Below are 25094 nucleotides of genomic sequence, written 5' to 3'. Positions count from 1 at the left end.
GATTACACCCCAGGACTAGCATTCCTAGGCATTAGCCGCTCTAGCATGGTTGTGGAAAGGGGTGTTTTATAAAGAAAGTACCATATTTTCCCTGCCTTCTCGCCATTAAATCGAGTTGAGGAGGAAATCGACGCCTTTGCAGCCTGAATGGAGAATGTTTTATGTATGAACCAGTCCATGGGGGATAGGAGTGTATAGCTAGCTGCATGAATTCCATTTGGACGGTAAGAAATGAAACTACTCAATATCGCCATCTGCCGGCCTTTGGGCTATGTAGCTAAATTAATTTAAACTCCTACCGCACTATAAAGTAGTCCTTTGCAAAATCTCCTTCGCTCACCTTTGAGAAATAGCAATTGCTATTTTGTTGATAAAAATATGTCCAAATTAAAACATAGCAGTAGTCGAAGAAAAATCTACCTTCAAATTGTCTGAGTTTCAATGCGTAAGAAGCTAAATAATTTACATAATGTTATATGAAGGCTATAAAGTAAAAATTCTAACTGTCCAAAAATGTGTGCAGTAGAATTGAATGGTAGATGATTTGTAAACTGATCCAGCAACAATTTAGATAGGTTCAGCCACTGAGGTATAATGAGAAGCAGCTTCTTCTTCTTCTTCTTCTTCTTCAGTGGGGTTTATCAGCAGTTGGCATCCAACATTATGGTGCATTATCGCCACCTACCGTACTGGAATGTGGGCCAGAGACAGGGAGAAACTAAATCCTACCTGCCAACCCCGTTTCTCTTAAAAAAGATAACAACATATTTTACACTATATCTAATGACGTTCTGCTCAATATACTCTTTAAACTAATTTCCTGTATCCCCTTCTCCCTCATACTAAATCTCATCCTCTCTCTTTCCCTCTGATACTGCCCACACTGTAGCAATACAAGCTCCACAGTCTCTATTTCCTGACAATACTCCTACTTTCCCGATGGATGCTTTCCTATCACGTTTAATGTCTTATTCAACTGGCTGTGTCCCACCCTTAATCTTGTAAAAATAGCCTCCTCTCTTCTGTCCCTTCCTGCCGTCCTCCCCTCCCCGACTTTCCTCTGTACCTGAAATAAATGCCTTCCCTTATTATTTATATTCCACTGCTCCTGCCATCTCTGCACCATCACTGTATATATCAGTATTTTTGCCTCTGCCTTGCTCATTGACACTTCAACATCCACATCCCCACTACTAAGTGCTTGTTTAGCCTGTTCATTTACTGCCTCGTTCCCCTCCACCCCCACATGGGCTGGGACCCAAGTAAATCGTATCTGAATATCCATCTGTTTAATCCTGCCATGGGTTTGTAGCACCTCATTAAGCAGGTCGTGTCTGCTTCGTGAGCTAAAGGACTGGAGACTCATTAACACTGCACTTGAGTCAGAGCAAATAACTATTCTGTCTGGCTTAACTTCCTCCACCCACTGCAAGGCCAACAGTATGGCCATCAGCTCCGCCGTATATACAGCCAGATGATCTGTAATACGTTTCCTGACTTCCACCCCACACTCCTGCACTACAAATGCTAACCCAGTACATAATAAGAAGCTGATATATACATTTTTGTATCTATGCCTTTTTGCCGCTCTTTGATGACGTGGATAGCGGAAAAACACACGTGGTATTTCAGTGTTGATGCATCATGGCTACTGTATAAGTCAGTGAGGCTGAAAAGGTGTATATTTTGCATGGTTTTTTGTTGATTGGTGAGTTCATTGTTGCTTCTGGTCGAGGACAGTATTATTCTAATATGAGGGACTTTGGAGGTAGTGTTATAACAAGTAATCTATGATGAATCACCCTCTTCATGTCCCCTCCTAGCTCTGCCAATGCCACACCAGAGTTTGAGGATCTGGGTGGTGATGAGCTGGGCATGGAGTTGAGCAACACCCTGTACACAAAGTGTTCAACAACAGATACAGTGTGGACCTGAAATGCCTTTGCATCAGCCCTGGGGAACACTGCTGGGTGCTCTATGTGGACGTGCTGATGAGTGACTGACACGGCAACGGGGCCTCAAAGTAGAGGTCTTCACAGGTCCAAAAAGTTGGACCCATTCCGAAATGGATCCGTGCTTTTCCACCCGAGAACATAAATCCGAATGGACCCGAGAACAGTAAGTCACATTTTGAAAAGGCCCGTGGAAAAAATAGACCCAAACAGACCTGTGCCAGTTCAGATCTGAGAGACCGTTCAGATCTGAGAGTAGAAAGAGAGAGAGAAAGAAACCTCAGACGGGTTGCTGCAGCGCCATCAATAAACAAGCGATATTGGCAAAATGATCCACAGTTACATGACCTTTAAACTGCTCCTGAGTGGCGCAGCGGTCTAAGGCACTGCATCTCAGTGCTTGAGGCGTCACTACAGACTCCCTGGTTCAATTCCAGGCTGTATCACAACCGGCTGTGATTGGGAGTCCCATAGGGCGGTGCACAATTGGCCTAGCGTCGTCCGGGTTTGGCCGGTGTAGGCCGTCATTATAAATAAGAATGTGTTCATAACTGACTTGCCTAGTTAAATAAAGGTAAAATAAAAATTACAAATTACAAAAAAAATACGTTGTGTTTCGATGTGCAGCATATTAACAACTTTATAGCCTATTGTTTTATTGGTTTTTACTTTCCTAAAAAAATAATTGTCCACCTCAGGGTTCAGATGTTAGAGATTTGAGCGCTAAATGCATTAGGGCATTGCATGCATGCATATAAGCCTATAGGCCTAGGCGTCTACTGTATGATATTGATTTAAAAAAAAGGAATATAAAGGAAGAGAAGTTTAGGCCTAGCCCTAGAGAGGCGGATGGAAAGATAGAGATATGCCGGCGCCATGTTCCCGACATGCATTCTTTATCCTTGTCAGATAGGCTACTACTGTTATACAGATGTAGGCCTACAGAAGGAGGCAAATTCGTTAATTTTCTATCCGAATATTTTTAAACTAAAGATAAGCATTATGTTGTTAGATTAAAAGAGTAACTCTGGTAGGCCTAAAACATTGTTCTTCGCCTCAAGCTCAACTGTCGAAGTCAGTTGGAGCTCCGGTGCGCTCTGCCTTCATAGGCCTGCAGTAGCTAAGCCATACCACACCAAACCTTCACAAAAGTTTCTTAACTTTATTAGGGTAATATCAAAAATAAGTCAAGTCATTGCTCATTGTTTAAGGGGGAAATACAAACAGGTTATTATATTGCGACATTAAATTACGTTTTGCATCTCGCCCTCTGGTTTGACCTTTTCATGGTTTGAGTGCGAGTAGCCCTATAGCAGGCCTACCGGTAATTATATTACACGATATATACAAAAGTATGAGGACACCCCTTCAAATGAGTGGATTCGGCTATTTCAGCCACACATAAATACAATGCTCCAAAAAATAAAGGGAACACTAAAATAACACATCCTAGATCTGAATGAATGAAATAATCTTATTAAATACTTTTTTCTTTACATAGTTGAATGTGCTGACAACAAAATCACGCAAAAATTATCAATGGAAATCAAATGTATTAACCCATGGAGGTCTGGATTTGGAGTCACCCTCAAAATTAAAGTGGAAAACCATACTACAGGCTGATCCAACTTTGATGTAATGTCCTTAAAACAAGTCAAAATGAGGCTCAGTAGTGTGTGTGGCCTCCACGTGCCTGTATGACCTCCCTACAACGCCTGGGCATGCTCCTGATAAGGTGGCGGATGGTCTCCTGAGGGATCTCCTCCCAGACCTGGACTAAAGCATCCGCCAACTCCTGGACAGTCTGTGGTGCAACGTGGCGTTGGTGGATGGAGCGAGACATGATGTCCCAGATGTGCTCAATTGGATTCAGGTCTGGGGAACGGGCGGGCCAGTCCATAGCATCAATGCCTTCCTCTTGCAGGAACTGCTGACACACTCCAGCCACATGAGGTCTAGCATTGTCTTGCATTAGGAGGAACCCAGGGCCAACCACACCAGCATATGGTCTCACAAGGGGTCTGAGGATCTCATCTCGGTACCTAATGGCAGTCAGGCTACCACTGGCGAGCACATGGAGGGCTGTGCGGCCCCCCAAAGAAATGCCACCCCGCACCATGACTGACCCACCGCCAAACTGGTCATGCTGGAGGATGTTGCAGGCAGCAGAACGTTCTCCACGGCGTCTCCAGACTCTGTCACGTCTGTCACATGTGCTCGGTGTGAATCTGCTTTCATCTGTGAAGAGCACAAGGCGCCAGTGGCGAATTTGCCAATCTTGGTGTTCTTTGGCAAATGCCAAACGTCCTGCACAGTGTTGGGCTGTAAGCACAACCCCCACCTGTGGACGTCGGGCCCTCATACCACCCTCATGGAGTCTGTTTCTGACCGTTTGAGCAGACACATGCACATTTGTGGCCTGCTGGAGGTCATTTTGCAGGGCTCTGGCAGTGCTCCTCCTGCTCCTCCTTGCACAAAGGCGGAGGTAGCAGTCCTGCTGCTGGGTTGTTGCCCTCCTACGGCCTCCTCCACGTCTCCTGATGTACTGGCCTGTCCCCTGGTAGCGCCCATGCTCTGGACACTACGCTGACAGACACAGCAAACCTTCTTGCCACAGCTCGCATTGATGTGCCATCCTGGATGAACTGCACTACCTGAGCCACTTGTGTGGGTTGTAGACTCCGTCTCATGCTACCACTAGAGTGAAAGCACCGCCAGCATTCAAAAGTGACCAAAACATCAGCCAGGAAGCATAGGAACTGAGAAGTGGTCTGTGGTCACCACCTGCAAAACCAGTCCTTTATTGGGGGTGTCTTGCTAATTGCCTATAATTTCCACCTGTTGTCTATTCCATTTGCACAACAGCATGTGACATTTATTGTCAATCAGTGTTGCTTCCTAAGTGGACAGTTTGATTTCACAGAAGTGTGATTGACTTGGAGTTACATTGTGTTGTTTAAGTGTTCCCTTTATTTTTTTGAGCAGTGTACTTTGTTGAGAGAAAATGTACTTGCTACGATTGTGATATGTTGTTTTCTTTCCTAGCTATCTTAAGATGTGTGCACTATTTGTAAGTAGCTCTGGATAAGTAGCATCTGCTAAATTACTCAAATGTAAAATGTTTACACTAATACACTCCTATTTCAACATCCTGAACACTTCATAATGATCAATGTTGCCTTGTTTGCCAAACTGTCAGTAGATTAGACTGTTATAATCTTATATCTGTCATGAGCACTCTCTCTCCCTGGTAGCAACATTAATTGCATTCAATTATCTTCCACTCTGCTCACCTCCCTCTCTCTACTCAGCCTAACTAGCTCCACCTGCCCTGCTCTGCTCTTGTTACCTGGCCAGCTGCACTGCATTTCCCACTCACCATCCTCACCTTGCCTCACTCTGTTCTAATTACTCTGCCAGCTGAACTGCATTTCCCCACTACCTCTCCCAGTATATCAAGCCCTGGTTTTCAGCCAAGCCCTGTCAGATCGTCTTCAAACCCGGACCAGTAACCTGCCTGTCTGCGCTCTGACTCCTGTTTGTGATACCGATCCTTTCTTGACTGCCTCCTTGTTCTACTGCCCCGTCTATCCCAACCTGCCTTCTGGACCTCGACTACTCTCCGATCTTCAGCCCCTCCGGTCTCCGACCACCAGATGAGCGTGCCCAGACGTTTCACCACCCTCAGCCCGATACGCCGCTCCATCACTGGGGAACACACACTAAGCACTTGGACTGGACACCCCCGGACATTTGGTGACCCCGGAGCACAGGTACCCACAGGAGGACCCTGAAAGACCCCTGACACCCCTGGGACTCCTCTTCCCGCCTGTAACCTTGAATAAAGAACTCTGAATTTGAACTTGCGCTCTTGGGTCCTCTTCTGTTCGTGACAGAACGATCTGACCATCATGGACCCAGCGCACTCCCCTGACCACGATGGAGGAAGAGCCAGAGAGGACTGCCCTACAGCGACTGGAACGCTCTGAGGGGAGACATAAATCGGATGGCTGGCGACATCGCTTCCCTTCTCCAGCTATTCAACCAGCAGCAACAACAGTTCCAACTGCAGCAACAACAGCTAGCCCAAGCCCTGCAACTACTCTCAAGCCCGGCTACTCCACCTGCACCCCCCTGGTCCTTTTGTTCCTGTACCACCGATACTCCTTCATCCCTCCGCTGGAGGTCCCAATGCTGCAGGCCCCGGCAGTGCTGCCACCAGATCCCCACGCTCCTGAACCAAGGATTGGGAACCCGGAGCGTTTTGATGGCAACCAGAAGCAAGTAAGACCATTCTTGAGCAGCTGCCGAATCCAGTTTGCACTACAGCCCAGGACTTTCTCAACAGAGGGAGCCAAGGTGGGGTATGTCATCACACATCTCACCGGTCGAGGCTCGGTTGTGGGGAACAGCGGATTCGACCGGCAAACCCCAGCCTGTGCCTCCTTCAGTGCCTTTGAGGAGGGAGATGTTAAGGTCTTTGACCTAGGCTCGCCAACAGCCGAGCGTCACAAGCTCTGCTCACCATCCGTCAGGGCAATCGGACAGTGGCAGACTTCTCCATTGACTTTCGTACCCTGGCCAGTCAAAGCTCGTTTAACCCAGAGGCACTGGTGCAAGCCTTCCTCCATAGCCTGGCGGACTATATCAAGGACAGAGCTTGTTTCCCATGACCCGCCCTCAACGCTTGATGCCGCCATTGACCTTGCCGTTCGCATTGACCGCCGTATACAGACCCGGAGGAGGGAGAAGGGCCGTCTCAGTCAACCTGCCATCCGTGCTCGGTCGATACCGCTTCTGTCCAGCCCCTGCCTGTCAAGTCCCATAGCCAACTCAATCAGCCTGAGCCCATGGAGTTGGCCGTGCCTCTCTGACTCCCGAGGAGCGTCGGCGCCGTCTAGCTCCAACCTTTGCCTCTACTGTGGTGGCGAGAATCACCGTGTCGCTACTTGTCCGGCAAAAGCCGCAGCTCACCAGGTGTAGGGGAGATCCGGGTGAGCTCAACAAGCCTTCAGTCTCCCTCCATCCGAAAGACCCTGCTTCATCTCCGCCTTCAGCTTTCTGACAAGACTCATACATTGGCCGCCCCTTGTGGATTCCGGAGCGAAGCAAACATCATGGACCCTGAGCTTGCACAGCAACTGGCGTGAACCATCATCAACTGACACAACCCATTCCTGCACGAGCCCTGGATGGGCATCATCTTGGCACTGTCACTCATATCTCCGCCCCTGTGACAATCCTGCTGTCAGGAAACCACCAGGAGTCCATCCAGTTTCACCTCCTACACTCACCTGGCCAACCACTCATTCTTGGATACCCGTGGCTCCGTCAGCACAACCCCACATCGACTGGGAGACAGGAACAGTCCGTGAGTGGGAAGGAGTTGTCACCAGACCTGTTTAGGGGGCCACCCTGCCCGTTCACCGGGAAGGATCTGCAGCTACCTCCGACATATCCAATGTTCCGGCCTGTTACCACAGCCTGAAAGAGGTGTTCAACAAATCAAGGCGACATCTCTACCCCCACACAGACCCTATGACTGCGCGATTGATCTCCTGCCTGGCACAGCACCTCCCAAGGGTCGTCTGTATTCACTGTCAGCCCCGGAAAGAAAGGCCATGGAGGACTACATTAATGACTCTCTTGCCTCCGGGATAATTGGACCGTCGTCTTCCCCCGCAGGAGCGGGATTCTTCTTTAATCGGCAAGAAGGACGGTTCTCTTCGTCCATGCATAGATTACCGGGGGTCTGAAACGACATCACGGTTAAGAATCGCTACCCACTGCCCTTACTTTCGTCTGCCTTCGAACTGCTGCAGGGAGCCACTGTATTCACTAAGCTGGACCTTCGCAATGCCTACCATCTGGTGCGGATGAGGGAGGGAGGCGAATGGAAGACAGCGTTCAACACACCAACCGGCCACTATGAATATCTCGTCATGCCCTTCGGCCTCACCAATGCCCCAGCAGTTTTTCAAGCCCCTAGTGAATGATATCCTCAGGGACATGCTAAATACGTTCGTATTTGTGTACCTTGACGATATTTTAATATTCTCAAAGACTCTGTCAGAACACACGCACTCACGTCCGGTTGGTCCTGCGCCGCCTGCTGGAGAACTCTCTTTTCGTGAAGGCAGAGAAGTGCGAGTTCCATGCCAAGACCCGTTTCATTCCTGGGGTATGTGGTGACCGAGGGCAGCATTCAGATGGATCTCACGAAGGTGTCGGCTGTCACTTCCTGGCCAGTTCCTGAGTCTCGGAAGAAGTTGCAACAGTTCCTGGGCTTTGCCAACTTTTATAGGAGATTCATCAGAAACTATAGCACAGTGGCTGCACCCCTCACGGCGCTAACCAGCACTAAACAACCGTACCAATGGACATCAGCTGCTGATAAGGCCTTCAATATCCTCAAGACATGTTTCACTTCTGCTCCCATCCTCCAGATGCCAGATGCAGCAAGGCAGTTTGTGGTGGAGGTAGATGCTTCGGACGTGGGAGTGGGTGCAGTGCTTTCTCAAAGAGCAGCTGAGGATGGCAAGATGCACCCCTGTGCCTTCTACTCCCGTCGGCTAACCCCTGCCGAATGCAACTACGACATTGGGAACCGCGAGCTGTTGGCTGTCAAGCTCGCCCTTGAAGAATGGCGGCACTGGTTAGAGGGGTCAAAGGAACCATTCGTAGTGTGGACAGACCACAAGAACCTGGAGTTATCCAAACAGCCAGGAGGCTGAACTCCCGTCAACAGCGGTGGTCTCTGTTCTTTACTGGCGCTTCAATTTCACGCTCTCCACCGCCCGGGATCTCGCAACATCAAACCTGATGCTCTTTCCCGGATGTTTCAGAAGGACGAGACCACCGCCATGACAGCTCCCATTCTTCCCAGCCACTTGGTCGTAGCGGCCCTCACCTGGGAGATCGAGAAGCAGGTCATGGAGGCTCTTGGGACCAGCCAGGTCCAAGCACCAGCGCCCCCAACCGTCTGTTTGTTCCAGCAAATCTCAGGTCACCTGTGATTCAGTGGGGCACGAATCCCGTCTGGCCTGTCATCCCGGCATCACTCGCACCCTTCATCTGGTCCGCCAGCGGGTTCTGGTGGCGGGGGATGAGACGGGATGTCCGAGGAATTCATCCGAGCTTGTCCCACTTGTAACGAAACAAGACTCCCAACCAGCCTCCTGCTGGGTTGCTGCAACCCCTACTCATACCCAAGAGGCCCTGGTCCCACGTTTCACTGGACTTTGTTACGGCCTTCCGCCCTCTGACGGACACACAGTCATCCTTACCATTGTTGACCGCTTTAGTAAGATGACCCTACTTCGTGCCCCTTCCCAAACTACCCTCTGCTAAAGAGACCTCCCAGGTGGTCCTGGAACATGTGTTTCGTATCCATGGCCTACCCCAGGATATAGTGTCAGACCGGGGCCCGCAATTCTCAGCAACCTTTTGGAAGGAGTTCTGTCATCTCCTTGGGGCCACCGCACAGCCTATACGTCTGGATTCCACCCGCAGTCAAGCGGCCAGACTGAACGCATGAACCAGGAGCTGGAGAAGGCACTGAGGTGTGTGGCTTCCCAAAATCCCCGGGCCTGGGCTCAACACCTGCTCTGGGTGGAATATGCCCATAATTCACTCACCAGTTCCTCCACCGGGCTCTCCCCCTTTCAGTGTGTCTACGGGTATCAACCTCCACTGTTTGCCAGCCAGAGGCGGATGCCACCTGTCCGTCTGCTCTTGCGTATGCCCGCCGCTGCCGCCTCGCACTGGGCCCAGGCTCGCACTGTGCTCTGAAGTCTGGAACCAGCTGCGCCGTCGGTGCCAACCCGACGGAGGACCCCAGCACCTACTTACCGGGTTGGTCAGAAGGTCTGGCTGTCTGCCGGGATCTGCCGCTGCGGGTTGTATCGAAGCTGGCCCCTCGCTTCATTGGTCCTTTTCCTGTGCAGAAAGTCATCAGTCCAACGGCGGTCCGGCTTCAGTTGCCCGCTTCCATGCGGGTCCACCCCACCTTCCACGTCTCCAAGGTCAAGCCGGTCCATGAAAGTCCCCTGGTCCCTGCAGCTCCGGCGCCACCTCCTCGCCTCGTAGATGGCGGTCCTGTCTTCACCGTCGGCGGCTGCTCCGCTCTAGGCGAAGGGGTAGGGGTCTCCAGTACCTCGTTGATTGGGAGGGATATGGTCCAGAGGAGAGGACCTGGATCCGGCCAGGAGGATAGTGGACCGGACCCTTATCACTGACTTCCACCGACTACATCCTGATCAGCCTGCAATCCGTAGGGGGCCGTCCAAGAGGGGTTCCTAGCCGTCCGGCCCGCCCTGCTCCTGTCTCAGTGCCTGTCCTGTCTCCCGACCAGTGACCCTCCAGCTCCTTCTGAGGATGAGGAGATTCACTCGGACCGCTCGGAGGAGTTCTGACCCGCCGCCTGCTCCCCTCCACCCTCCCGGCATGATGTTGTTCTTGGGACTTCTGGGGCCGTCCCTTGGAGGGGGTCCTGTCATGAGCACTCTCTCTCCCTGGTAGCAACATTAATTGCATTCAATTATCTTCCACTCTGCTCACCTCCCTCTCTCTACTCAGCCTAACTAGCTCCACCTGCCCTGCTCTGCTCTTGTTACCTGGCCAGCTGCACTGCATTTCCCACTCACCATCCTCACCTTGCCTCACTCTGTTCTAATTACTCTGCCAGCTGAACTGCATTTCCCCACTACCTCTCCCAGTATATCAAGCCCTGGTTTTCAGCCAAGCCCTGTCAGATCGTCTTCAAACCCCGGACCAGTAACCTGCCTGTCTGCGCTCTGACTCCTGTTTGTGATACCGATCCTTTCTTGACTGCCTCCTTGTTCTACTGCCCGTCTATCCCAACCTGCCTTCTGGACCTCGACTACTCTCCGATCTTCAGCCCCTCCGGTCTCCGACCACCAGATGAGCGTGCCCAGACGTTTCACCACCCTCAGCCCCGATACGCCGCTCCATCACTGGGGAACACACACACTAAGCACTTGGACTGGACACCCCCGGACATTTGGTGACCCCCGGAGCACAGGTACCCACAGGAGGACCCTGAAAGACCCCTGACACCCCTGGGACTCCTCTTCCCGCCTGTAACCTTGAATAAAGAACTCTGAATTTGAACTTGCGCTCTTGGGTCCTCTTCTGTTCGTGACAATATCCTTCTGTATGCTGCCACAGTATCTGCTGTGGTTTGACATTATGATTGGCTAGGCAAAGGTCACTCTTTTCCAGGTATACAGTGAAGGAAAAAAGTATTTGATCCCCTGCTGATTTTGTAGGTTTGCCCACTGACAAAGACATGATCAGTCTATAATTTTAATGGTAGGTTTATTTGAACAGTGAGAGACAGAATAACAACAAAAAAATCCAGAAAAACGCATGTAAAAAATGTTATAAATTGATTTGATTTTAATGAGGGAAATAAGTATTTGACCCCTCTGTAAAAGATGACTTAGTACTTGGTGGCAAAACCCTTGTTGGCAATCACAGAGGTCAGACGTTTCTTGTAGTTGGCCACCAGGTTTGCACACATCTCAGGAGGGATTTTGTTTCACTCCTCTTTGCAGATCTTCTCCAAGTCATTAAGGTTTCGAGGCTGACGTTTGGCAACTCGAACCTTAAGCTCCCTCCACAGATTTTCTATGGGATTAAGGTCTGGAGACTGGCTAGGCCACTCCAGGACCTAAATGTGCTCCTTCTTGAGCCACTCCTTTGTTGCCTTGGCCGTGTGTTTTGGGTCATTGTCATGCTGGAATACCCATCCACGACCCATTTTCAATGCCCTGGCTGAGGGAAGGAGGTTCTCACCCAAGATTTGACGGTACATGGCCCCGTCCATCGTCCCTTTGATGCAGTGAAGTTGTCCTGTCCCCTTAGCAGAAAAAACACCCCCAAAGCAGAATGTTTCCACCTCCATGTTTGACGGTGGGGATGGTGTTCTTGGGGTCATAGGCAGCATTCCTCCTCCTCCAAACACGGCGAGTTGAGTTGATGCCAAAGAGCTCGATTTTGGTCTCATCTGACCACAACACTTTCACCCAGTTCTCCTCTGAATCATTCAGATGTTCATTGGCAAACTTCAGACGGGCCTGTATATGTGCTTTCTTGAGCAGGGGGACCTTGCGGGCGCTGCAGGATTTCAGTCCTTCACGGCGTAGTGTGTTACCAATTGTTTTCTTGGTGACTATGGACCCAGCTGCCTTGAGATCATTGACAAGATCCTCCCGTGTAGTTCTGGGCTGATTCTTCACCGTTCTCATGATCATTGCAGCTCCATGAGGTGAGATCTTGCATGGAGCCCCAGGCTGAGGGAGATTGACAGTTCTTTTGTGTTTCTTCCATTTGCGAATAATCGTACCAACTGTTTTCACCTTCTCACCAAGCTGCTTGGCGATGGTCTTGTAGCCCATTCCAGCCTTGTGTAGGTCTACAATCTTGTCCCTGACATCCTTGGAGAACTCTTTGGTCTTGGCCATGGTGGAGAGTTTGGAATCTGATTGATTGATTGCTTCTGTGGACAGGTGTCTTTTATACAGGTAACAAGCTGAGATTAGGAGCACTCCCTTTAAGAGTGTGCTCCTAATCTCAGCTCGTTACCTGTATAAAAGACACCTGGGAGCCAGAAATCTTTCTGATTGAGAGGGGGCCAAATACTTATTTCCCTCATTAAAATGCAAATCAATTTATAACATTTTTGACATGCGTTTTTCTGGATTTTTGTTGTTGTTATTCTGTCTCTCACTGTTCAAATAAACCTACCATTACAATTATAGACTGATCATTTCTTTGTCAGTGGGCAAATGTACAAAATCAGCAGGGGATCAAATACTTTTTTCCCTCACTGTAGGTCTTCACGGTCCAACAGACCTGAAATTCCGAGATCCGACCCGGGACCTGTCCTAAATTCAGACTTTTGTCTCGGATCTGGGTCGGGTCTGATATACAATACCAGTCAAAAGTTTGGACACACCTACTCATTCAAGGGTTTTTCTTGATTATTATTATTTTTTTACATTGTAGCTCAGTTGGTAGAGCATGGCGCTTGCAACGCCAGGGTTGTGGGTTCGTTTCCCACGGGGGGCCAGTATGAAAATGTATGCACTCACTCACTGTACGTCGCTCTGGATAAGAGCGTCTGCTAAATGACTAAAATGTAAAATGTAACATCAGAACTATGAAATAACACATATGGAATCATGTAGTAAACAAAAAGTATTAAACAAATCAAAATATATTTTATATTTGAGATTCTTCAAATAGCCACCCTTTGCCTTGATGACAGCTTTGGACACTCTTGGCATTCTCTCAACCAGCTTCACCCGGAATGATTTTCCAACAGTCTTGAAGGAGTTCCCACATATGCTGACCACTTGTTGGCTGCTTTTCCTTCACTCTGCAGTCCAAATCATCCCAAACCATCTCAGTTGGGTTGAGGTCAGTGGATTGTGGAGGCCAGGTCATCTGATGCAGCACTCCAACACTCTCCTTCTTGGTAAAATAGCCCTTACAGCCAGGAGGTGTGTTGGGTCATTGCCTGTTGAAAAACAAATGATAGTCCCACTAAGCCCAAACCAGATGGGATGGCGTATCGCTGTAGAATGCTGTGGTAGCCATGCTGGTTAAGTGTGCCTTGAATTCTAAATAAATCACTGACAGTGTCACCAGCAAAGCACCCCCACACCACAAAGACACGGCGGTTGGAACCCAAAATCTCCAATTTGGACTCCAGACCAAAGGACAAATTTCCACCAGTCTAATGTCCATTGCTTGTGTTTCTTGGCCCAAGCAGGTCTCTTTTTCTTATTGGTGTCCTTTAGTAGTGGTTTCTTTGCAGCAATCGACCATGAAGGCTGTGTTGAGATGTGTCTGTTACTTGAACTCTGTGAAGCATTTATTTGGGCTGCAATTTCTGAGGCTGGTAACTCTAATGAACTTATCCTCTGCAGCAGAGGTAACTCTGGGTCTTCCATTCCTGTGGTGGTCCTCATGAGAGCCAGTTTCATCATAGCGCTTGATGGTTCTTGAAATGTTCCGTATTGACTGACCTTCATGTCTTAAAGTAATGATGGACTGTCGTTTCTCTTTGCTTATTTGAGCTGTTCTTGCCATAATATGGACTTGGTCTTTTACCAAATAGGGCTATCTTCTGTATACCCCGCCTACCTTGTCACAAGACAACTGATTGGCTCAAACACATTAAGAAGGAAATAAATTCCACAAATTAACTTTTAACAAGGCACACCTGTTAATTGAAATGCATTCCAGGTGACTACCTCATGAAGCTGGTTGAGAGAATGCCAAGAGTGTGCAAAGCTGTCATCAAGGCAAAGGGTGGCTATTTGAAGAATCTCAAATATAAAATATATTTTGATTTGTTTAACACTTTTTTGGTTACTACAGTCGTGGTCAAAAGTTTTGAGAATGACACAAATACAAATTTTCACAAAGTCTGCTGCCTCAGTTTTGATGATGTCAATTTGCATATACTCCAGAATGTCATGAAGTGTGATCAGATGAATTGCAAAGTCCCTCTTTGCCATGAAAATGAACTTAATCCCCAAAAACATTTCCACTGCATTTCAGCCCTGCCACAAAAGGACCAGCTGCCATCATGTCAGTGATTCTCTCGTTAACACAGGTGAGAGTGTTGACAAGGACAAGGCTGGAGATCACTCTGTCATGCTGATTGAGTTAGAATAACAGACTGGAAGCTTTAAAAGGAGGGTGGTGCTTGAAATCATTGTTATTCCTCCGTTAACCATGGTTACCTGCAAGGAAACACGTGCCGTCATCATTGCTTTGCGCAAAAAGGGCTTCACAGGCAAGGATATTGCTGCTAGTAAGATTGCACCTAAATCAACCATTTATCGGATCATCAAGAACTTCAAGGAGAGAGGTTCAATTGTTGTGAAAAAGGCGTCAGGGCGCCCAAGAAAGTCCAGCAAGCGCCAGGACTGTCTTCTAAAGTTGATTCAGCTGCGGGATCGGGGCTCCACCTGTGCAAAGCTTGCTCAGGAATGGCAGCAGGCAGATGTGAGTGCATCTGCACGCACAGTGAGGCGAAGACTTTTGGAGGATGGCCTGGTGTCAAGAAGGGCAGCAAAGAAGCCACTTCTCTCCAGGAAAAACATCAGGGACAGACTGATATTCTGCAAAAGGTACAGGGATTGGACTGATGAGGACTGGGGTAAAGTCATTTTCTCTGATGAATCCCCTTTCCGATTGTTTGGGGCATCCGGAAAACACCTTGTCCGGAGAAGACAAGGTGAGCGCTACCATCAGTCCTGTGTCATGCCAACAGTAAAGCATCCTGAGACCATTCATGTGTAGGGTTGCTTCTCAGCCAAGGGAGTGGGCTCACTCACATTTCTGCCTAAGAACACAGCCATGAATAAAGAATGGTACCAACACATCCTCAGAGAGCAACTTCTCCCAACCATTCAAGAACAGTTTGGTGACGAACAATGCCTTTTCCAGCATGATGGAGCACCTTGCCATAAGGCAAAAGTGATAACTAAGTGGCTCGGGGAACAAAACATTGACATTTTGGGTCCATGGCCAGGAAACTCCCCAGACCTTAATCCCATTGAAAACTTGTGGTCGATCCTCAAGAGGCGGGTGGACAAACAAAAACCCACAAATTCTGACACTCCAAGCATTGATTATGCAAGAATGGGCTGCCATCAGTCAGGATGTGGTCCAGAAGTTAATTGATAACATGCCAGGGCGGATTGCAGAGGTCTTGAACAAGAAGGGTCAACACTGCAAATATTGACTTTGCATAAACTCAATGTAATTGTCAATAAAAGCCTTTGACACTTATGGAATGCTTGTAATTATACTTCAGTATACCATAGTAACATCTGACAAAAATATCTCATAACACTGAAGCAGCGAACTTTGTGAAGACCAATACTTGTGTCATTCTCAAAACTTTTGACCACGACTGTACATGATTCCATATGTGTTATTTCATAGTTTTGATGTCTTCACTATTATTCTACAATGTAGAAAATAGTAAAAATAAAGAAAAACCCTGGAATGAGTAGGTGTGTCCAAACCTTTGACTGGTACTGTACACTGAACAAAAATATAAACGCAACATGTAAAGTGTTGGTCCCATGTTTCATGAGCTGAAATAAAATATCCCCAACATTTTCCATATGCCCAAAAAGCTTATTTCTCTAACATTTTGTGCACAAAGTTGTTTACATCCTGTTAGTGAGCATTTTTCCTTTGCCAAGATGATCCATCCATCTGACATGTGTGGCATATCAAGAAGATGATTAAACAGCATTATCATTACACAGGTGCACTTTGTGCTGGGGACAATAAAAGGCCACAGATGTCTCAAGTTTTGAGGGAGCGTGCAATTGGCGTGCTGGACTGCTAGAATGTCCACCAAAGCTGTTGCCAGATAATTAAATGTTCATTTCTCTACCATAAGCCGGCTCCGACGTTGTTTTAGAGAATTTGGCAGTACGTCCAACCGGCCTCACAACCCCAGACGTGTGTCGTCGTGTGGGTGAGCGGTCTGCTGATGTCAACGTTGTGAACAGATTGCCCCATGGTGGCGGTGGGGTTATGGTATGGGCAGGCATAAGCTACAGACAACGAACACAATTGCATTTTATCAATGTTAATTTGAATGCACAGAGATACTGTGATGAGATCCTGAGGCCCTTTGTCGTGCCATTCATCCGCCGCTATCACCTCATGTTTCAGCATGATAATTCACGGCCCCATATCACAATTCCTGGAAGATAAAAATGTCCCCGTTCTTCCATGGCCTGCATACTCACCAGACATGTCACCCATTGAGCATGTTTGGGATGCTCTGGATCGACGTGTACGACAGCGCGTTCCAGTTCCCGCCAATATCCAGCAACTTCGCACAGCCATTGAAGAGGCATGGGACAACATTCCACAGGCCACAATCAACAGCCTGATCAACTCTATGCGAAGGAGATATGTCGTGCTGCATGAGGTACACAGTGGTCACACCAGATACTGATTGGTTTTCTGATCCACGCCCCTACCTTTTAATTTAAGGAATCTGTGACCAACAGATGCATATCTGTATTCCCAGTCATGTGAAATCCATAGATTAGGGCCTAATTTATTTATTTAAATTAACTGATTTCCTTATATGAACTGTAACTCAGTAAAATCTTTGAAATTGTTGCATGGTGCATTTATATTTTTTTTGTTCAGTATAATTGCCACGGGTCTCGGGCATGTGCAATTCAAATTGATTTACCGACTGGATCCATCCTCTGTTAATTTAATGTGTAAGGTGATGAGAACTGCGTGAACTCGTTATCTGTGTCAGCCAATTGCAACTCAATAAAACGTTTAGCTGAAACTGGTTCCAGCTGCTCACCTCACGTACGCCTGCTGCTGAGGAGAGAGCGAGTAAAAGGAACCTTGGCCTAGGCTACTGTTGATTGTGAAGATACAGTGAGGGAAAAAACTATATGATCCCCTGCTGATTTTCTATGTTTGCCCACTGACAAAGACATGATCAGTCTATAATTTTAATGGTAGGTTTATTTGAACAGTGAGAGACAGTATAACAACAAAAAAATCCAGAAAAACACATGTCAAAAATGTTATAAATTGATTTGCATTTTAATGAGGGAAATAAGTATTTGACCCCTCTGCAAAACATGACTTAGTACTTGGTGGCAAAACCCTTGTTGGCAATCACAGAGGTCAGACGTTTCTTGTAGTTGGCCACCAAGTTTGCACACATCTCAGGAGGGATTTTGTTCCACTCCTCTTTGCAGATCTTCTCCAAGTCATTAAGGTTTCGAGGCTGACATTTGGCAACTCGAACCTTCAGCTCCCTCCACAGATTTTCTATGAGATTAAGGTCTGGAGACTGGCTAGGCCACTCCAGGACCTTAATGTGCTTCTTCTTGAGCCACTCCTTTGTTGCCTTGGCCGTGTGTTTTGGGTCATTGTCATGCTGGGCTGATTCCTCATCGTTCTCATGATTATTGCAACTCCACAAGGTGAGATCTTGCATGGAGCCCCAGGCCGAGGGAGATTGACAGTTCTTTTGTGTTTCTTTCATTTGTGAATAATCGCACCAACTGTTGTCACCTTCTCACCAAGCTGCTTGGCGACGGTCTTGTAGCCCATTCCAGCCTTGTGTAGGTCTACAATCTTGTCCCTGGCATCCTCAGAGAGCTCTTTGGTCTTGGCCATGGTGGAGAGTTTGGAATCTGATTGATTGATTGCTTCTGTGGACAGGTGTCTTTTATACAGGTAACAAGCTGAGATTAGGTGCACTCCCTTTAAGAGTGTGCTCCTAATCTCAGCTCGTTACCTGTATAAAAGACACCTGGGATCCAGAAAATATTTCTGATTGAGAGGGGGTCAAATACTTATTTCCCTCATTAAAATGCTAATCAATTTATAACATTTTTGACATGGGTTTTTCTGGATTTGTTTGTTGTTATTCTGTCTCTCACTGTTCAAATAAACCTACCATTAAAATTATAGACTGAACATTTATTTGTCAGTGGGCAAACGTACAAAATCAGCAGGGGATCAAATACTTTTTTCCCTCACTGTATACGCCTTTTTCACTGAAGTAAAATGAAAGTTACAGGAGAACGTGTGAAAAGAAGCCGACAAGGGGAATGTCCTCCGTGGGGACAAGTTTTAAAATTGTAGTGGACAAAGATGAGAAGAACGTTGGCACGGCCAAATGGACTGTGTGCAGCTCGCTATTCAGGAATGATGCCATTTATTCCAATTTGTTTATTTTTATTAGTATTATTGTATATCAGTTAGGGCTGACCCCAATTAGTCGACTGGTTGATTGTTTGGTAGTTAGGCTGTTGGTCGACCAGTTCTTTAAATATGCAGTGTTTTGTCATTTTGTTGAGACGTGTGGGCTAAATTAAGTTCAAACTCTCATTTTTAAATGTGTTTATTTTTATGTTATTATTATTTTTTACCCTTTTTTCTCCCCAAGTTCGTCATATCCAATTGGTAGTTACAATCTTGTCCCATCGCTGCAACTCCCATACGGACTCGGGAGAGGCGAAGATCGAGAGCCGTGCGTCCTCTGAAACACAACCCTGCCAAGCCGCACTGCTTCTTCACACAATGCACGCTTAACCCGGAAGCCAGCCGCACCAATGTGTCGGAGGAAACGCCGTACACCTGGCGACCGTGTCAGCATGCATGCGCCCAGCCCGCCACAGGAGTCGCTAGAGCGCGATGGGACAAGGACAACCCGGCCAGCCAAACCCTCCCCTAACCCGGACGACGCTGGGCCAATTGTGCATCGCCTCATGGGTCTCCCGGTCGCGGCCGGCTGCGACACGGCCCGGTATCAAACCAGGATCTGTAGTAACGCAGCTAGCACTGCGATGCAGTGCCTTAGACCGCTGCACCACTCGGGGGGGCCCTCATTTTTCATTTTGTGCACCGTATTTAGTTTAAGATAAGTTAAAAGTAGGCCTGTTAAATATAATTTGCCTATTGTTGTCATTTGTTGGGTAGGCCTACGATGGTAACTCTCCTTTGTTGGTAATTGCTGCAATATAGGCCTAGCCTGTTCAAAACTTTTGTGAAGGTTTAAACCAGTTCTTTAAATATGCAACAAGTGTTTTGTTTCATTCTGTTGAGACATTTTCTTTGGCCAAATTAAGTTCTGTAATATTGTGCTTGCTGCAATATACACTACATGACCAAAAGTACATGATCGTCGAACATCTCATTCCAAAATCACGGGCATTAATATGGAGTTGGTCCCCCCTTTGCTGCTATAATAGCCTCCACTCTTCTGGGAAGGCTTTCCGCTAGACGTTGGAACATTGCTGCGGGGACTTCCATTCAGCCACAAGAGCATTAGTGAGGTCGGGCACTGATATTGGGTGATTAGGCCTGACTCGCAGTCTGCGTTCCAATTCATCCCAAAGGTGTTCGATGGGGTTGAGGTCAGGACTCTGTTCTTCCACATCGATATCAACAAACCATTTCTGTATGGACCTCGCTTTGTGCACGGGGGCATTGTCATGCTGAAACAGGAAAGCGCCTTCCCCAAACTGTTGCCAAAAAGTTGGAAGCACAGAATCGCCTAGAATGTCATTGTATGCTGTAGCATTAAGATTTCCCTTCACTGAAACTAAGGGGCCTAGTCCAAATCATGAAAAACAGCCCCAGACCATTATTCCTCCTCCACCAAACGTTACAGTTGGCACTATGCATTCGGGCAGGTAGTGTTCTCCTGGCATCCGCCAAACCCAGATTCGTCCATCGGACTGCCAGATGGTGAAGCGTGATTCATCACTCCAGAGAATGCGTTTCCACTGCTCCAGAGTCCAATAGCGGCGAGCTTTACACCACTCCAGCTGACGCTTGGCATTGCGCATGGTGATCTTAGGCATGTGTGTGATCTTAGGCATGTGTGCGGCTGCTCGGCCATGGAAATCCATTTCATGAAGCTCCCGACGAACAGTTATTGTGCTGACGTTGCTTCCAGAGGCAGTTTGGAACTCGGCAGTGAGTGTTGCAATCGAGGACAGACGATTTTTACTTGCTTCAGCATTCAGCGGTCCTGTTCTGTGTGGCCCACCACTTCGCTGCTGAGCCATTGTTGCTCCTAGACGTTTCCACTTCACAATAACAGCACTTACAGTTGACCGGGGCAGCTTTAGCAGGGCAGAAATGTGACGAACTGACTTGTTGGAAAGGTGGCATCCTATGACAGTGCCACGTTGAAAGTCACTGAGTTCTTAAGTAAGGCCATTCTACTGCCAATGTTTGTCTATTGAGATTGCATGGCTGTGTGCTCGATTTTATACACCTGTCAGCAATGGGTGTGGCTGAAATAGCGAATCCACTAATTTGAAGGGGTGTCCATATACTTCTGTATATATAGTGTATGTGACATCATTACTTTTTGTTTTGTTTCTCAGCTCTTGCAATGTGATGGAAATGTGTTTGATGCCATCTCTGTTGCCATTAAAGTATTCAATACAAAGTAAGGTGCTAAGCTTCAGTTACCACTTTGCTAATTACATTTCATTGAATAGATTAGCCAGCATCCTGGTTGCTGGCAAATTTATTCAGGGGAAAACGGATGCTGTGATTTCATAAACTCTATCCTGCAGAACTCAAACAATAGACCATCCACTCCTGAGTCAGTCAAACAATCTCTTCACCTTCTCTCTCTCCCAACAGAATGTCTAAAGTGCACATCTCTGAGGATGAGGAAGAAGGGAAGGAGATAGAGCTGTCAGATGACCCAATGCGACTCAATGTGGAGAACATTCCCTGCATCGTGACCTTGTGCAAGGTGGGTTCGGTCATTATGTATGAAAAAAAAATGTATGCACTCACTAACTGTAAGTCGCTCTGGATAAGAGCGTCTGCTAAATGACTGAAATGAAATGTCATTGGCTTGGCAACACCTGCTGTGATGGTATTATTAGCTTAACAAATCAGATATTTTACTTGAGTAAATTAGTTTATTTTAGACAAAGGATAGTAAGCTGGATGATTTTGTCCACATTGAAGTTATTTATATGTTTGTCCTTGTCTCACCCCAGGTGGACGCCACACTGCAGGAGAAGGCGTGTTCAGTGGCCAGCCTGATCATCTCTGTCACACACAAGGGGACGGTCACCTGCGTCAGGAAGGTGGGAGGAGGCAGCCTGGACATAGAGAGCATCTTTGAGATGACAGAGGTGAGATGGGACGCCTGCACTCCTCTTCATACCATCTGTCTTCTCTCACCCCAACAAATGTATTAGCGTTAAATGTTCAGTTGTATCAAAGTTTAACCTTATCAGCATATCACAAAGTTGTTTACACAATTACACCCTTTGGGGGAATTTTGTGCAGAGGAAATTCATGAAGGGTGTGAGAATGTACAGTTTATTTTGTTTATGTAAATGCATTGCATTGCAATGTATGTGTATCCAGGTGCTGTATACTGGAGAATGCCACACACACACACACACACACACACACACACAGTCTTGTACAACTAACCTTGTGGGGACAAACAAATCAGTCCCATTCAAAATCTTATTTTCCCTACCCCTAACCCTAACACGTACCTTAACCTTAACCCAAAAACCTAATCCTAACCCTAAAACTAACCCTAGCTCCTAACTCTAAACCTAATTCTAACCCTAACACTAATTCTACCCTTAACCCTAAATCCCCTAGAAGTAGCATTTGACCTTGTGGGGACCAACAAAATGTCCCCAGTTGGTCAAATTTGAGTTTGTTAGCTATTTTTGTGGGGACTTCTGGTCCCCACAAGTATAGATACACACACACACACACATATTTTGATGCTCTGTTGTATATCTCGATAGACAGGGAAATGGGTAGGGAAAGCCCTCCACGCCCCCGTCATGGAGCTTCTGCAGAAGGAGGAGAGTCTGGGAAAGAAGAGACAGAAAGTGGGCCTTCTTGGTTAGCAACACTGTTTTTGTCAATGTTTACTTTTCTAATATAGCTTTTTTTATTTGTACAGTCTGTTTTTCCTTGTCTGTTGTAGAAGTATGACATTTATATTTCTTCATTTAGGTTTATGCAACAGTGTTAAATGTGTCTGTCTTCCTTACACTTCAAAGCAGGGAAATTCTGAATCACCAATAGAAATTACGTGTATGAGTATTTTGATGAAAGGTTAATGGTGTTTACTTGAATGCTGAACTAAGGTGGAGGTGGCAGGTGGCAAACATGTTTTTACCACTATTGAAGTTACAAAAAATGACCAAATTCAAAAATGTGTAACTTGAGCAGTGTGTTCTTGCTATTCAAATGGCTCCAATAAAAACTAAGCCTCTTGCTTTTGTCTTCCAGGTTGGCCAGGATTTCACCAAGGTTCAGCATTAAGTGAAGTTAATACCAAAGAGTACTTATACTGTATATCTCTAAAACTTAATATCTATGAATATCCTTTCTGTAATTGAGTAGATACTCTGATGGCAGTAGCCGCTGTGTCCTATTGTTCTTGCCACGTGTCAGTGTCAACAGAGGAGCATAAAGTGCACAACCGAAAGAGCAGATGTGAGACAGGACCATTTCCACTGCCTAAGAACCTGGCCTGGGGCATATGCTCCACTCTGCCAGAGAGGAGACAGGTCCAAAGAAACACGTCTGTTTACTACTTCACTCAAATTAGAAACACTACACCCTATTGTTCTCTTTTAAAGTACAGGGTGGGACCACTGGGAAGTCCAGACATCAGACAAGGATGTCACAGTGCATGCGATGTCTGGGACTGGGAGAGTATAAGGTTCTGAGGTTGGACAGCTCCAGCTCCAGGCAGCAGTTTTCGATTACACCGTTTTTTCCTTTTGTGGAAGAGAGAGAGGAGATAAATTGCCAGGCTCCACATTGAAGCAGTCATTCAACAACAGATCTAACCATGGAGTTCAGAAGAACCTGTTTGGTTTTTGGAATACTCCTCCTGGTGAATTGCTCATTCCAGCAGGCTTTCCCTATGAAGAAAACAGTTAAAAAAGGTAGGTGGTGGGTTGCCTCACTCTCTATAATGGTCAGAATATATTATTTACGCCCAATGTTGAAATTGCTTTTAATCAATCATTTTGAATCTGAGAGAAATTACATTTTTGTTACAAACAGCTCTCATTGTTCAGAGGATTAACTGTATTTTGAGTCAAATGTGATTTTATGAGTCTTGCCAGAACATTGCCTGCAATACACATCAATAATTTAAAGCAACACATCTGGCATTGCCATCTTACTGGAGCAGGAGCCTAGTGCTCAAACTTTCTGTAATCTTTAATTGAGTCCATCCTGTTTTCCCCCCGTTTCTGTTCTGTGGTGCTCCAGATGAAGGCAAAGATGCAGCCATAGAGAAGCTGCAGAAGCAGATCAATGACATTGTTCAGGATCTAAATATTATGAAGGAGCAACAGGCTTTGCAGTCAGGTAAGATTCTTTGGACATAAATAACAGTATCTGTTTCTGTTCGAACACTTCTAAAGGCACTCTGACACTACAATTTTCTCTTGGCTCCTCAGTTTGTTTGAAAGGTGTCAAGGTTCATGGCAAGTGTTTCCTGGCTGAGCCTCTGAAGAAAAGCTACCACACAGCCTTTGACGACTGCATTGCCCTGGGAGGTGTACTCAGTACCCCCTTGTCCAAGGACCAGAACGACCAACTCAGCGACTACATCCACCTGAGCATCGGCCCAGACGAGCAGATCTGGCTGGGCATCAGCGACATGGTGACTGAGGGCAACTGGATGGACCAGGCGGGCAACAGCATCCTCTACAAGAACTGGGATTCTGAATCCAGATCCCCAAAGACAGATCGTTCCAAGAACTGTGCCATCCTCTCAGAGGCCACTGGTGGGAAATGGTTGGACAAGAACTGTCGTGAGGAGAAGGCCTCTGTCTGCGAGTTCAACATAGTCTGAGGCATGCCATTTGTTAGCTGCATTTCCCATGCTTTAATTATATTTTATGTTCGCTACCATGCATTCTTTTCTACAATGTACGCTTTGGTTTTAAATTCAACCCCTGAAAATGTATATTTTTGACCTTTTGGAACAAGTTACTGACACTTTTCTAGAGCTGATACCCAGACAAAAATGTTGGAGAATTCTTTGTATAACATGGTGGTTTCGTGGACACAGATTAAGGATTATCTAGGACTATGATTAATCGGTGTCCAGCGAAACGTCCCAATGACAATAACACATTTTCATGTGAATTTGCACATCATTTTGTACAAGTATGAGATCCTTACGTTACCATCTAGAGCTATGGTAGTTAATCTGATGCTTTCCTATCTAATTTACAACAATTATTTCAGAGAGCTAGCCTTTGAATACTTGTTTGTTTTATCACAAAATGTCTAGCCTGATATTAACTGAACAAATATGAATCTCAATAAAGTTATGAAATTATAATGGTTGTTTGTCTAAGAAAATGTAAAGACAATGAAAACCCAACAACTACACATTACTGAACAAAGAAAACGTCTTAGGAATACACGTTCATTGAATATGTATCAAATCTTAATATTGTAGCGGGAAATGTGATTCTGATATACAGTAAACATTTTTCAACCTTCAGAGGAGATGATACAAAATTGTAAACACAAAAGTTTATTACCGCA

The 25094-nt window shown here is 46.6% G+C and overlaps 1 protein-coding gene and 1 pseudogene across 1 annotated transcript; both read left to right on the top strand.

Annotated features, from left to right (window-relative positions):
* The first annotated feature begins 1809 nt into the window (after positions 1-1809).
* On the top strand, positions 1810-22417 carry LOC121572479 (annotated as a pseudogene).
* Positions 22418-22681: 264 nt separating this feature from the next.
* LOC121572771 (tetranectin) lies at positions 22682-24858 on the top strand. Its single transcript, XM_041884802.2, has 3 exons — positions 22682-23470; positions 23802-23900; positions 23993-24858. Exons 1-3 carry the CDS (start codon positions 23374-23376, stop codon positions 24388-24390), a joined length of 594 nt encoding a protein of 197 aa, XP_041740736.1. The 5' UTR covers positions 22682-23373; the 3' UTR covers positions 24391-24858.
* The last annotated feature ends 236 nt before the right edge of the window (positions 24859-25094 follow it).

The sequence above is a fragment of the Coregonus clupeaformis genome, chromosome 8, assembly GCF_020615455.1.
Source record: "Coregonus clupeaformis isolate EN_2021a chromosome 8, ASM2061545v1, whole genome shotgun sequence".
In the NCBI taxonomy this organism is placed as follows: domain Eukaryota; kingdom Metazoa; phylum Chordata; class Actinopteri; order Salmoniformes; family Salmonidae; genus Coregonus; species Coregonus clupeaformis.
The sequence above is the reverse complement of the archived record's forward strand: the minus strand, read 5'-3'. Positions and strand labels throughout refer to the sequence as shown.